General features: G+C 38.3%; 1 protein-coding gene across 1 annotated transcript; it reads right to left on the bottom strand.

Annotated features, from left to right (window-relative positions):
- Positions 1 to 7,016: 7,016 nt before the first annotated feature.
- On the bottom strand, positions 7,017 to 13,866 carry foxd3 (forkhead box D3). Its single transcript, XM_023340243.1, has one exon. It carries the CDS (start codon positions 8,669 to 8,671, stop codon positions 7,472 to 7,474), a length of 1,200 nt encoding a protein of 399 aa, XP_023196011.1. The 5' UTR covers positions 8,672 to 13,866; the 3' UTR covers positions 7,017 to 7,471.
- Between the last annotated feature and the right edge of the window lie 294 nt (positions 13,867 to 14,160).

Here is a 14,160-nt window from a genome sequence, read left to right as displayed (position 1 = left end):
TCTGTTGTCCAGATGAACATCGATGTATTTATACTCCTTAAGTAGGTTTATTGAAGCAAGTGGTGGCGTTTTCAACTCCAACTCCATGACAATCAGTGATCTGCAGAACGTCCTGTTACATGTTTGTTTGCTGACTTAAGTCAGCCAACAGGAGTCTGTTGAATATTTAAACACACTTTCTTTGTGTTAGTTTGTGTTTTTTAGATATAGCTTAGTTGTTAAAATGTCCCACATTATGAGATGTTTAGGATACATTTGTTTTAAAGGTGTGGTTTAGCTTACTGTCTATTGTTTATTTTTCAGAACAAATCAGAACTTGTTCCTCTAGTCATAATAAGAAAAAAATTTAATATATTATGTATAAAATGTGGCTTTTGATCAGTTAACTTTCTTCTCTTGACTTATCTTTCAAATTCTTAATGATAGTGTCCTATCAAAAATTATAAAACACTGCTTACTGTGTGATTTGTTTTATAAAAGATATGATGTGATATATTTTTTAGAGTTTTTGTGGGTTTTGTTCATCAGTAGCTAGACGGGAAAAAGAACAGAGAGAGAAGGGGAAGACATGCTGTACATGACCCAGGATCAACTATCAAATCTCAGACTATAGAGTTCCTGCTCTTCCATTGAGACACACAGTATTTTTTCAAACATAAAAAACTTACCTTATTACTGAGCTTAAGATCAACTGGAGGAATACCCAAACAAGACCGACTGAGGTAATTAGTCACAGTGACAAAAATAAGTTTAGGAACTTTTAGATAAGTCAAAATCAGGTTTTGCAACCTAAGAACACTGTTGCTGTTATTAAACATGTTGGCGGTAGCATTATGCTGTGGGATATTATGCTCTGTTTTACTGTCTGTAGTATTGGTGAATTGCACAAAGTGGATAGAATATTGAAGAAGGAGAACTAACTCTAAGTTCTTTAACTTTCACCTCAGTGCAACAGCCGGACGGTTAAAGCGTCAGGGTTTCAGCTGGGCGAAAATATGAAACACACTTTAAAATTGGCTTTGGCATGGATGAAACAGGCTAACTTCAGGGATCAGGATCTGAAATGTTCTTCTCAAAGCCCAAATCTCAGCTCTCATAAAAATTTGGCCACTATGTTTAGAAACGCAGTCAAAATTTTAAACTTAACAATTCAAAATTGTTAGCTTTAAAGCTGACAAAGACTGTTAACTTGAAAGCTAACAGTCTCTATTTGCACAGAAACTGTGCAGATATTCAGCCATAGAGGTGTGGTTTCTGAGCCAAAGGGAATTTAAGGCAACATTAATTGGGGTGTATATATATTTTTGAGACTTGCACATTATATTGACTGTATATGATATAAAGGGAAGTGTAGAATTTAAAGAACTAAGAAGCTGTAATTACATCTTACAAAGTTTTAAAATCTCAACTCTCAATTTAAAAGCAAACATATTGTGTTAATGGCTAAAATTTAAACCTCTTCGAATTAACTCTTTTTATGTTATATTGCAGTGAAAATATTAGCTGCCTTGTATGTTTAGTATCAGACACCCTCTGTACACAGACGCTATGCTACGGTACATTTTCCCTCACAATGTAAATCCCAGCCTGCAGGGCCATTTCCTCCTCCTTGTGACCTTTTCTTCTGTTGACACCATCATCCTTGTTCCCAAGGTGTTAGGATTTGTTGGGTGTGACATGTTCCTTGTGGTTCAGCCATCAATTATGCATAAATAATAATAACCTCGCACAACTGCTGATTTGCAATGACACTTTCATTCCGACGGCAGCAGCCTATAACTCAGTGCTACCTATTAGTTATTAATGCCTGGCCACGCCAGCTTTACTTTGTCATTTATTGCTTCATCTCTATGCCTTTTTAAATATTCAGCAACTGATGTATCTACGTTTACTGTCTGTGTTCTCTGCCCAGAAAAGGACTGTAGCATCTGGTGGAGGATGACGTGATAAAGATGGTAAGCCAAGGTTTTGCTGTTTGCACAGCAGCATTGGCATGGGTGGGTTACTTGTGTCAACTGTTTGAAAACTTGCTGTTTTAAAACCATCACTTTTTTTTTTTTACCCTTCTAGCAGTTTAAAGTCATTTTAATGTAAGAATGGAGCATATGACTTTACTAATTAACAAGCTAATATCAACTTGACATGTGTGACTCCAAAAAGCACAACGACAGAATGATGATAAAGTAATATTCTGCATGATTGGCTCAGAGCTTAATTATTTCATAAGTGTTTAATTTAGCATGCTCTATATTGTAATAAAAATAATAATTCTCTCAACATGTCTCCCTCTTTGAGCTAAAACCAATAAAAGCGCTACTTCAGTCATTAGCTCTATAAACATTTTTGTTTAACATAGAAAGTACTCCAGGGCCAGTGCTTCTGTGTTTTTTTGTCTATCTGCTCTGTCTTCTCAAATCCCTAGTTGGTCAAAGCAGATGACCGCTCACAGTGAGCTGGGTTTTGCTGCAGGTTACCCCTTGTTAAAATGAAGTTGTTCCTTTTCACTGTCACCACAAGCATATTTAATATGAGGAATTGCTATGAAGGTAACAATTCTATGCAAGCAACTATCTCCTGTCAACACTTCTCATTCAAGTGAACTGGTTGCTGCAAAGTTTATCACTATAGTTGTCTCAGGAATTTTCTTTGATAGAATACTTTTTTACCAGTTTATACAATAAATTGAATTTCACTGTATTACTGTAAGATTGAATTTTTGTAATAGGATATTAATCTATCTAGATGATTAAACAGATTTAACTATAGAATTTATTTTTATATAAATTGAATTTCTTTGTCTTTTAATGTGACTTCCAAAGACACGTATTGTAAATTTGTGCTACTTTTATAAACTGAAATAAAACTAAATTTAAATACATGGATAGTCAACATTAATACTTAGCAAAATCTAAAATGATTTGTAACACTTGTAGATTTAGAATTAAAGTGAGTTTGCTTTTGGTAGAACATTTAGACAGGCCCCTCTAAATAGTTTAAAAAAAGAGGAATCGGTGTAAAAAATTTATATTTTATCCATGTGTATGCACATTTGAATAAAAAGTGAAATGTCTAGAACAACTAATAAAAATATTAATAATCAGTGTAAAAATGTTTTTTTGGCATTAAAGCAATCAAGTCCATCTTATAATTGCTCTCCAGCTTTTTGTATGTTTCCAGTGCTATTTTGTTGATGGGCTGAAGTCTTTGAGACTGGAATGCCTATTTGCAATCACCCTTATCTTCATGTAGCAGTTTAAAACAAATAGTACAATCACAATCCAACAATAACAATTTTATCTTGAATGGATTAAAAATTCTACGTATAGTTTGATATTTCTGATTTGAAAAAAATATAATGCAGTTCTGATCCAGTCTTAGAGACTAATTGAATTAATTGTTGTCCCAGCTGCCATACAGCTGAGACCTCCACGTTCATATAAAACAAAACAGTGTGGCAGGTCAAAAGAGCAGGTAGGCTAAGGCTACATCGTTGTTTAAAACACCAAACTGGAAAGTTTGGACTGATAAACTGAATGTTAAGTTATTATAAAAGGCTCACCAACGGCTGTTAAAACAGTGGCATAACATTTGGTGGAGTTAATTGTATGTGTAGTCAAATGTAAAGGTCTTAATCCTAAATCTGCCTTAAAGTTTCATGTGCAGCAGTATCAGTGGTTATGCAGACTATTTTTGGATGTGTGATCAAAGAAGCTTGTTAAATTCTGATCAACATACAATCACTAGGTGTATATTGTAGCTACATAAGATTGACCTGATTAGTCAATGCATTTTTATTGTGTTGCCTAAGTCAATACTTTCATATAATTACAATTTAAAGTATTTTGTTTTGGCATTCTGCCATCATTGCCCATTTAGAGATTGACATTTCTTACTTGCCTACATTATTCTCAACAAAATAGCTCACCAAGATCAAATGGGGAGGAACTGGGAAAAGCAATTTTCAATTGGATTCATATCTGGACTTTGACTGGGACATTCCAACTCATGGATGTGCTTAAATCTATCTCAATGGGGCCCAAATGTTTTGCCATGTGACAACAAAAACTAAATATTCAAGCATAAATGTTTGTCTCATTGTGATTTTTTTATTGTTATGTGCTCAACAATAAACTAAACATGGAATACTTTATTGACAGAAACAAAGTGACAATTTGTTTTGTTGGAAATGGACTCATATAGGGTCTTGCACTTATTAAAAAGAAATAATTTCTGACATTTGAGAGTTAATTGTAATAGGCAATTCTTAGCAACAGGAACAGGGTAAGGTTCACTTTTTTTTTTTCAAAAATGCTTGCTACAACTCATTAGTTACCTGTGAGAATAGCCTGAGACTCAAAGAGTAGACTTTAAAATAATTATGTTAGTTTATAAATCACTGAATGGCATAGCACCAAAATACATTAAAGATCTCTTGTTATTGTTTTAACCTTCCAGTCCGCTCAGGTCTTCTGCTCTGCTCTGCATCCCCAGAACCAGAACAAAACATAGAGAAGCAGCATCCACCTTCTATTCATCACAAATCTGGAACAAATTTCCAGAAAATTGCAGAACAGCTGAAACACTGAGTTCCTTTAAACAAAGGCTAACAACCCACCTGTTTATATTTGCTTTTGATTAGTATTTAGTGGAACATTGACATATTGATTTGTATTGATTTGATGATGGCTTTTGACAATATGCAATGTTTATTGCTTGTTTCCAATTGGTGATCGTATGTTTTTATTATGTAAAACACTCTGAACTGCCTTGTTGCTGAAATGTGCCATGCATATAAACTTGACTTGTCTTGACTTTGATGGTCAGTCAAATTTGTGCAATTGGCACATAAATTCATAACAAATGCCCCCAGGCTGGACTTTGGACAACCCTGATCTATTGTACCTCATTCTGTTGAAGTACTGGTTACATTTTTGTTGTCCTGCTGGAAGGAGAATCTCTTTCTCAGTCAAAAATCTTCTGCAGCCTCTTAGCTTCTCTGTCTCTGCTAAAGAACAACGTGATTCTGCTACAACCATGTTTCAGCGTAGAATTTGTGTGTTCAAAGCTTTTTTTTTTCAAATGTTTTTTTTCCTTGCCGCTCTTGCATAAAAGCCAGATTCGAGTAAAACACAACAAATAATTGTTTTTATTCTACTTGCCCAGCCTGTCAATTTGGACAGCCATATTACGTTAGATTTGCATATGTGCCATTTTGGTTAAGGGATTGAGAAGTACTCTGTACTTGTAATATTATTAAATAATATAACCTCGTCATAAACATCGGTCTTTGCAGAAAAATTTTATCTTCTTTGAGCTGGAGACACTGTATTTCATTTAGTGGTGCCAGAATGAAGAGGGTTGAACACAAATGCACACAAAACTGTTTGGATTTTTTTTAGTAAAAAATATTACGTCGTTGAATTTGTTTATAGTATGGGAGAGTAACATAACTGATTAATCACATGGTGAGTGAGATCTTACTAAATAAGATCTCATGAACATTTCTGTTATTTCCTTAATTGGGTGTTCTAGGTGCTGATCAGCGCCCTCTAGGGGTTTAATCTCTGCTGAAGCGTTTCCAGCCTGCAGCATCACGGGTGCGACGTCCCACTTCAATTATTGGATATGATTTTTATGCGGACATTCTCCCCTACTATAAAGACGAGAACTTTTTGCTTCTCTCTGAAGAGGCTGAGTTTGCCTTACTAAATACGCCTTCTCCCACCCCAGCCTCCGAATCACAGGCGAAACAGAGCAAATGCCTGAACTGCCGATGTTGTATTTTTTGTTTGATTTGTAAAAAAGAAATCTAAATCTAAAAAAACATTGATATCTTAAAATCCATTTTGGAATCGTTATTTTTTTTTTACAGTTCTAGAACCTGAAATAATATTTATTTATTTATTAGTTTATTTTATTTACTGCTTTTTTAAATCTAATTTTATGCTAGAACTAGCGGGCAAATTATTTAACAAAAAATTTCAAATAATATTTCTTCCCTTTTCTTTATTATTTTTTTTATTTTTGCCATAATTGGTTTCGTGATTCGAATCGATCAGCAACCAGAATAAATTTTACACATATTTAGTCAGGTAATATTGTCACATGTATAAATGTAAAGAAAAAAGAGTGAATGAAATCCGTCAGCGGAAACAATTTGATGAGACTCTTTTCATCAGCAGCACCATCTTGACTGTCTGAGGAGGAACAGAGGCAGAAACAGAAGTCCTTTCCCATGGGGATCGGATAAATATAGTACCTGAAAGCCCTCTCACACACACTCTCTCACACACACTCTCTCTCACACACACTCTCTCACACACACTCGCCATTTGCTGTTTGTGTAGAAGCGATTAGCCAGACACAACTGCGAAACTGTTACCTTTATGGTGGCCAAGCCGCAGAATATTCTGTAAGATGATCAGGCTGTGATGTGATGGTCTAAACTGTGACCTCAGGCCGGGATCATTGACTGGAAAACCCTTTTAGTTTCATATAATTATGTGCTATAAATTTATATCCAAAACATATTCTAAACATTTAAAAGCTTCGTTTCCCCCCCGTGTTTATTATTTATTTTATTTTGATTTGCGGTTGATACTTAGCGCCAAAATTATTTATCTGCATTATCCTCTTCTATAACACATCTGATTGATATATGGATATAATTTTAATTATTGAGGGTTTTGCAAAAATCAATTGATAATATATGAAAACAAATAGTTGAAAAATTTGGAGCTGACATAATTGATAAAAAAGGTTCTCTTGTTATTGCTATTCCATTGCTTTTTATTAGCTGGCAAATTATGAATTATGAGCATAATAAGTTTTGACGAACATTAAAAATAAAATGTTAAAATTGTTATTTCTAATATATATAGGCATTTTTTGTAAATTCATTGCAATTATTTTTTTTGGTAATAAACCAATACGGATATTTACTCCTAATGTCTTAAACACATGTCAGATTATTTTAAACGTTTAAAAGAAATGAAAATAGTTTTAACTTTTTCATAAATTTATTTACAAATAATTTCAGCTTACAACACCAGATAACTACATAGAATTACATATATTTGATTTTTTTTATTATTATTAATAATAATATTATTATAAACAGTCTTTTTGCACTTGATCGTGTCTTGTATGAAATGTGTCAAGTCGAGCCTCCAATAGAAAAAAAGAAAAATCAAAATAATTATCACAGATCTCAAACAGGAACAAAGGACAGATAAAAGTCAGACGGGTAAAATTATTCTCCCTTTTTTTTTTTTTTTTTACAAATATTTACAAATGTTACCTGTACAGAAATACTTTCCTTTTCTTTTCATTTTTTTTCATTTCTCTTGTATTTCAAGAGTCTTTTTCATGGCTTTACAGTCCAGTGCTGCCTATTGATTTGTGCTCTTCACGCCTCCCAGCAATAAAGTCTCTATATAAAAATAAGAGAGTTTTTTTTCTTGCTCTTCAGTCACTGTGAGGGCCATTTGGAGACCGCTGCCGCCGTCGCTGAAGGTAAAACGTGTCCAGAAATAATATTTGAAGGGACGCTGAGGATGGGCGCGATCGCGGCAGAGGTCCGGGTCAGAGAGAGGGACTGCGCGCTCAGCAGGGCCGACTGAACGGTGACCGGAGGCCGGAGGAAAGCCTGCGCTGCGCCCGGCGTCACGGACGACGAGCTGGACACCCCGATGATGTTCTCTATGCTGAAGGACGGCCTGTTAGACGGCTCGGATTTGATCATTGACGCCGTGCTCAGGCTGTTGAGCTGCAGCTGGAGGCTCGGGCTCAGCTGAGAGTTGAACGCCTTTCTGTTGAGCTCCGCCGAGGGCAGCAGGGGGACGCCCGGCGGGAGCATGGGCCCCACAGGTGGGATGTACGGGTACTGCAAAGCCGCCGGGTGGGAATACGCAGCCGGGTGGATACCGTAGTGCCTCCCGTAGGGGCCTCCGAGGCTGTACGCCCCGAAACTCTGCATCATCAGTGCGGTCTGATCCCTGAGCACGTCCGGCTGAACTCTCTTGAACCTTTTCCTCCTCCTAAGGAAACTGCCGTTGTCGAACATGTCCTCTGAAGCCGGGTCCAGGGTCCAGTAGTTGCCCTTTCCTGGGTTGCCGGGCTCCCGGGGGATTTTCACGAAGCAGTCGTTCAGAGACAAGTTGTGCCGGATGGAGTTCTGCCACGCCGGGAACTTCTCCCGGTAGTACGGGAAGCGGTTGCTGATGAACTCGCAGATCCCGCTGAGGGTGAGCTTCTTCTGCGGGCTCTGGAGGATCGCCATGGTGATGAGAGCGATGTAGGAGTAAGGCGGTTTCACCAAGCTGCTCTTGGGCTTCTGGGTCGCTCCTCCCGTCGCTGCGCTCTGGTCGTGACCCTCTCCTTTCCCTGCGCCCGGCTCTCCTTCCCCGGAGCTCTCGCAGCATGGGCTCCCTCCTCCGGACCTCATCTCCTCCTTCTCCACCTCGATCTCGTCCTCCAAGTCATCGTCGGCCGGCTCTCCTCGAAAGCCGTGCAGGATGCTGCCTCCCCCCGGGCTGTCGCAGTCGCTGTCCACCCTCTCCATGCCCTCATCGTCTCCCTCGCCCACCACGTCGATATCCACGTCCTCGGCTGTGAGCACAGTTTGGCCGGACATGTCGCTGGCTCGATCGCTGCCTCCAGAGAGGGTCATCTCACGTCTTACTCACACTTTAATGTAAAAAAAAAAAAAGAATAGGAGAAGAAGAAACTCACAGGAGTGGAAAAAGCTGTGCAGCGGCCAGTGCGCGCACACCGGGGGTCTGCTGGACAAAAATCGGAGGTCTCCAACGATCTGAAGGTGTGCAGAAAAACTTCAAACTTCAAGAAATATTCCCCACGCTGGAAGTTAGCGGGGCCTGCAGAGCGGTGCGTTTTTGCCTCAGAAGTTGTTTGGAGAGAAAGCGCAACTTTTTTTTTTTTTTTTTTTGCCGTTTGCGCTCCGGCGTCTCTCCTGAGCGGCGGCGCGCGTCCTAAACCAGCGATATTTGGCGAGCTGAGTCGAACTGACACATTCTGCTTTTGGAAAAAAGGCCGGAGCTTTTTAACCGGACTGACTGATAGATTACTTTCCCCCCTTGTATAAGATATACTATCAGAGCTGGACACGTGGTTCGGTGACGCCACACCCCCCACCTCTCATCTCTCCTTCGCTTCCAAAGCTTTGCTCTCTCCGCTCTCCGTTAAACCATGCAAACTGGAGTTGTTTCTTGGATTTGTCAACAATGGGACATCAGCAGCGCTGCTTTCCGCTGATTTTCTGTGTTCGTCCGTCATAGACCATTTAACGGTGGCGGAGGGAGGAGGAGGAGCAGGGGGAGAAAATTGGCCTGCATGATTGAAAGATCTGAAGCGCTCTAACGTGGCTGCGCAAAGACAACCTTTAACTTTTGCTAATTCGAACTGTGTTGACAGCTGCAGAGCGGTAACAGCGACAGCTAAGTTAAAGGAATCTGCTTGATTGAGTTTTGAGTGTGTTTTACCTTTTAAACTGTGAAATTGTGCATGAGAAGGTTTGTTTTTTTTAACCCATTTGTGCTTAATCTTTTTCTTGTCTCGGCTGAGATGCACCACTTTATGTTTGCATTATTATAGATCCCGCTGTGAAACTTCAATGTGTGAACACAAAACATGATTTCCAAGTCTATTTATTCCTGCAGGATTAGTGGGAAGAGCGCGAGGAAGCAGCTGCAGCGGAATCGACCATGAATGTTGGGGGAGAGGAAAGCATTTCCTTAAGAGTTTGGAAGAGGTGCAAACGACCCCGATCATTGCATGTGTTTGCATTTGAAAAAAAAAATCTAGGAAATGTAGACAGCGGGTGAATGCAAAGGAAGCATTTTTTATTCACAGGCTTGGAGGTGAGCGCTAAAGGCTGAAGGTTGGGTTTGGGAAAAGAGCGAGATCCTTTTGTTTCGGCGCTAATATTTCGAATAATTGACGCAGACTTTGCATGCTGAAGAGAAATGTGTAGAACTAGAAATAAAATATAGAAAGTTTGCACCGCAGCTTAAGGAATTAAAATCAAGGACATTATTTCTTTGATTTAATATAAAGAGGATTTAAATGCTGACATTGTAGTTGAATGCTCGTTTTAAATTTGTTATGCTTACAGAGGATTTGCCTAATTTATTTATTTTATTATTGTTAGAATTATTACAATAATTGTTTTTTTTACATCAAATGTACTTTTGTTTATCAGGTAATTCGTGTTAATTAATTACTTACGGAATTTAACTTACAAAAGCAGAAGAAGCTTAAGCAAAAATTTATTTTCTTTTTCTTTTAAAATCAGTGTTTTAATTAAATATTTCTCTTCGGCTGTTGTTTGGTCGACATCTGATCAGCGCTGCGCAGAGGCGCTTCTCCCTGTCACACCTTTGCTGCTCTGCAGTCCGGGATAAAAGCGAGGATTAATCAGACGCTATCATTAATAACGCGCGTTCGGGTCAAAGGGACGGAAACCCGGCTTCCGATTAGCCTGGCCTCCCGTTTAATCTTCGGCTGACCTGTGAGATACGAAGGTCCGTCAATATGGACTACTTAGCAGATGAAACCAGAGTCCGCGTCAACTTTCATCCTGCTCATCCGTGTCGCCCATGTGTGTGTGTGTGTGTGTGTGTGTGTGTGTGTGTGTGTGTGTGTGTGTGTGTGTTTAGGGAATCGCTCATTTAGTTGCTGCTTTCCTAAATGAAAAAAGCACCTTGAAGAACTTTATTCTTTTTTTTCTCTGGAAGTGCTTAAAACAACATACCTGTTTTTCTCTGTTTGTTGCAAAGTTGATTTTTAGCACTACTTCATGCATTTAGGGAAGCATAAAGCATCAATTAGAGTCATGATAAAAAGATTATTGTTTTATAGAAGTAAAACAAGAAGTTCAAATAATCTACTTTTTTAAAACGTATTATTCTATCTTTCACTGTTTCCTGTTTTGTCTTTGATTCTGCAGGTGCAGCTAGCACAGCCAGCTATAGGCATAAGCAAGCTACACTCCTACTCAGGACCACTCTGCAGTCCCACTGAGCTGCTCGACCTCTCACACAGATGTAGATCTAAGGCTCTTTGAATTGTGCCTAAATGTTGGAAAGTCTGTTAATTTTCAAATTTGCTTTAAGGATTTTAAATAAATTAATACAAATAAAATATAACAAAAATAAAAAAAATGATTTGAAGCTTAACTAGATTTAGCTTCGACATTTAAAGAATTATCAGTATAAAAAAATCATGCATTTTGCAGTTTAATGTAATGTAACTATTTCAATATATATATTTGTACTTACAGTTTAGTCAAATTTTATTCAAGCTAATCAATCAACAGAAAAAACCCTCCATTCCCCACCCAACTTAAATTTCACTTTTCCCTCCCTTTTCTCTGCTGTTATTGAATAAATAATGTGAATTGGGGCCCAAAGGCCCAGGGCCATATAAAGTATTGGCTTGGCTCTGTATACGCAGCGTAGTTACCCGCTGATAAAAGCTCTCTACAACAAGCACGGAGTGAGGGGGGCTTTCTTACCCGTCCTTCTTGTGATCTTTTGAAGCCTCATAAATCCGCTTTTATACCTCCGCAGTTTGTTAATGAAATGTACGTTTTAAGCACACATGCACGGCTTAGCGCGACAAAAACCTTTTAGTATAATAAGCCATCTTGCTCCTGAATGAAACCGTTGGGAGGGACACAGAAGAGACGCAGCAGCAGCTCAGGTGATGGAAACAGCGTTGGAAAAACTACCACCAAGGTCGCTGGTATAACAAATAATTGTGATCATAATAATGTGCTGCTCCGGTGAACTCTGATGAATAGATTTTTTTTCCCGCTCCTTCAGGTTATACCCGTTGCAGCTGGAGTCAGAGGTCAGGGTCAACTGCGGAAGCTATAAGAGCGTTTCGGTTTGTTCAGATGCATTTAGGCTCAATAAAGGTTAAAAAAAGGCTCATTCTAAATATAATTTAGCAAATTTTAGCTTCTTTGGAGCTAAATAGCCTACAGGATGTTTTTAAAGCTGTTCTGCAGTCGGTCACACAAGCACAACTTGTTCGCAATTTTGTGTAGGATTTTAAATGTTTTTCTATATCTCTTTACAACTGGATTCTGTAGCTCATCTTTTCTTTTCTTTTTTTACAATATGCAAAGTGCAAGGCATTCCTGAACATACTCAGCTCAATTAATTAGGTTAGAGTGCATCTGAGGGCCGCCGCTTTATTACACAGATATGATAAATTAATGCATTGTTGGCGCGTCTGTAATTATGCTAATTATTTCATACCAGAAGCAAAATCTTCACCCTGTCAGATTTAATAACAAGTGAAAATCTCAAGCAGCTGTTAACAAAAAAATGGAAGCGAGATGTAATGGAATTTATCTAAGTCCCAAGAATTGAATGTTTCACATCGGACAGTGTGTATCTCATCAGAGAGATGAAGGTAGGGTAGTTTGTTTGGTTTTTTCTCCCCTTTTATCTGCTTTTTATTTTTTTGGAAATCACAATTTTCAGTTTCTCCCAAAGAGGCCACTCCATCAAGCTGCGAGTTTGTGTCAAACAATATGACGGAGCTCATCTTTAAGCCCTCCTCCTGCTGGATGTGCGGCACTCAGAGTACAGACGTAGGACCCGACGCTGAGCCACGCGGTGTCTCATGCGCCTCTGCGCGCGCCTGAATTTCTGTTTGTCGGGAGGCCCCGTTTTATAAAAATGTTTGTATATCTATAAACGCCGCAAATTTGTATTTTCTCCACCTGACGCATCTCATGTGCTCCTCGTGTTTATAGTTTTTGTACCGAGCACATTCGTGGTTCAGGGAATAATTTAGTGGCAATATTAACAAAAGTCTACAGATTTTTCTTCAGTTCTCATACTTTTACAATACGTTTCTAGAAAGTGAGCTGAGACAATTGTTATTTTTTTTTATCCTCTTCAGTAAATGCAGCCTTTCAGGTTGACTTGTGAAAATAACAGCATAAATCAATAACGCTGAAAAAGTTGAATGTTTGACAATAGACCACAAGAAAACAACAAACGTTCACAAATTCTGTAGAAATTGTCACGTTTCTCCAATTGCAGTCTTAGTTAAAAAGAAGAAATATTTACTTCCTTGCTTTTTCTTCTTAATACATTTTCATGCATTCCTTTGATTTTACCGTATATATTGCTGAAATGCAACACTAATTAATAAAAAAACGAAGTTACATGTGATTTTTTAATCTGTCAAAAATACAATTGTATGAACTTTGAAAGACTATTCTTGAAGGAAAATAAAATATTTTGGGGGGATTTGATTCTCTTATAAAATAGTTACATTTTACGCCAGACAATACCTGTTGTTATTTATTTGTCTGCTTTTTAGATAAAAAAAATGTCTCGCCAACTGTCCATCGTAGGATCACCGTACCAGGACAAATCCTGACATCCCGGCAGCGAGAAGGCCACTGGGAGGGGACAGACCTGCATCAAACTTTGAGGATTTTCATCCGCTGCTGCTGCTGGGAAAATGACACCTCCAGCTAAATGCAGCGGGGGATTACCATGCCAATGTGTACTTGTTAAATACTTAAGGTGTCACTCAGTTTGTAACTCTTTGTCATTCAGAGGGTGGCTGGAAGTTACGCATCAGAATATTGCCTCGTTGTGTGAGCGCACGCATGAGGCAGATCAAGGCCGCAAACAGTTGGGAATTGGTCCCACTTCTGGCCTTTTATGCGCAGTTAAAACACACGCAGTTCAACGCGTTGCGTGCGTGAAAAGGGGGGCAAACTTTGACTTAATAACACACCCGAGACTGATCGAACAATGATATAATTTGCTTATATGGATTAATGATAAAAAAGAGTAAAATTGTTACATGAAATCACAATAAATGTTTATTTTTGCAACAATTCGTGGAAAGTCAATTCTTCTTCACTGATACTTGGAGGAAAGTTTATATTTTAAACAAAATAAATAAATGAAACACCCCAAACAAAAATTATCTTCCTCAGGAAGGTTACCGGATGAAAATGTAAAACCTGCAGATATTCATGTTTGCATATGAACCAGGTTGAAAGGGACCTTTCATTCAGCATGACCCTTGAACTCAATATCCTCTGCCTATTGATGCATACATTTATATATAACATCACAGTAAATTACCTTCTGCATTCGCCTG

Source organism: Xiphophorus maculatus, chromosome 9, assembly GCF_002775205.1.
Source record: "Xiphophorus maculatus strain JP 163 A chromosome 9, X_maculatus-5.0-male, whole genome shotgun sequence".
In the NCBI taxonomy this organism is placed as follows: Eukaryota; Metazoa; Chordata; class Actinopteri; order Cyprinodontiformes; family Poeciliidae; genus Xiphophorus; species Xiphophorus maculatus.
Note: the sequence above shows the minus strand (reverse complement) of the source record. Positions and strands in the feature narration are given on the sequence as shown.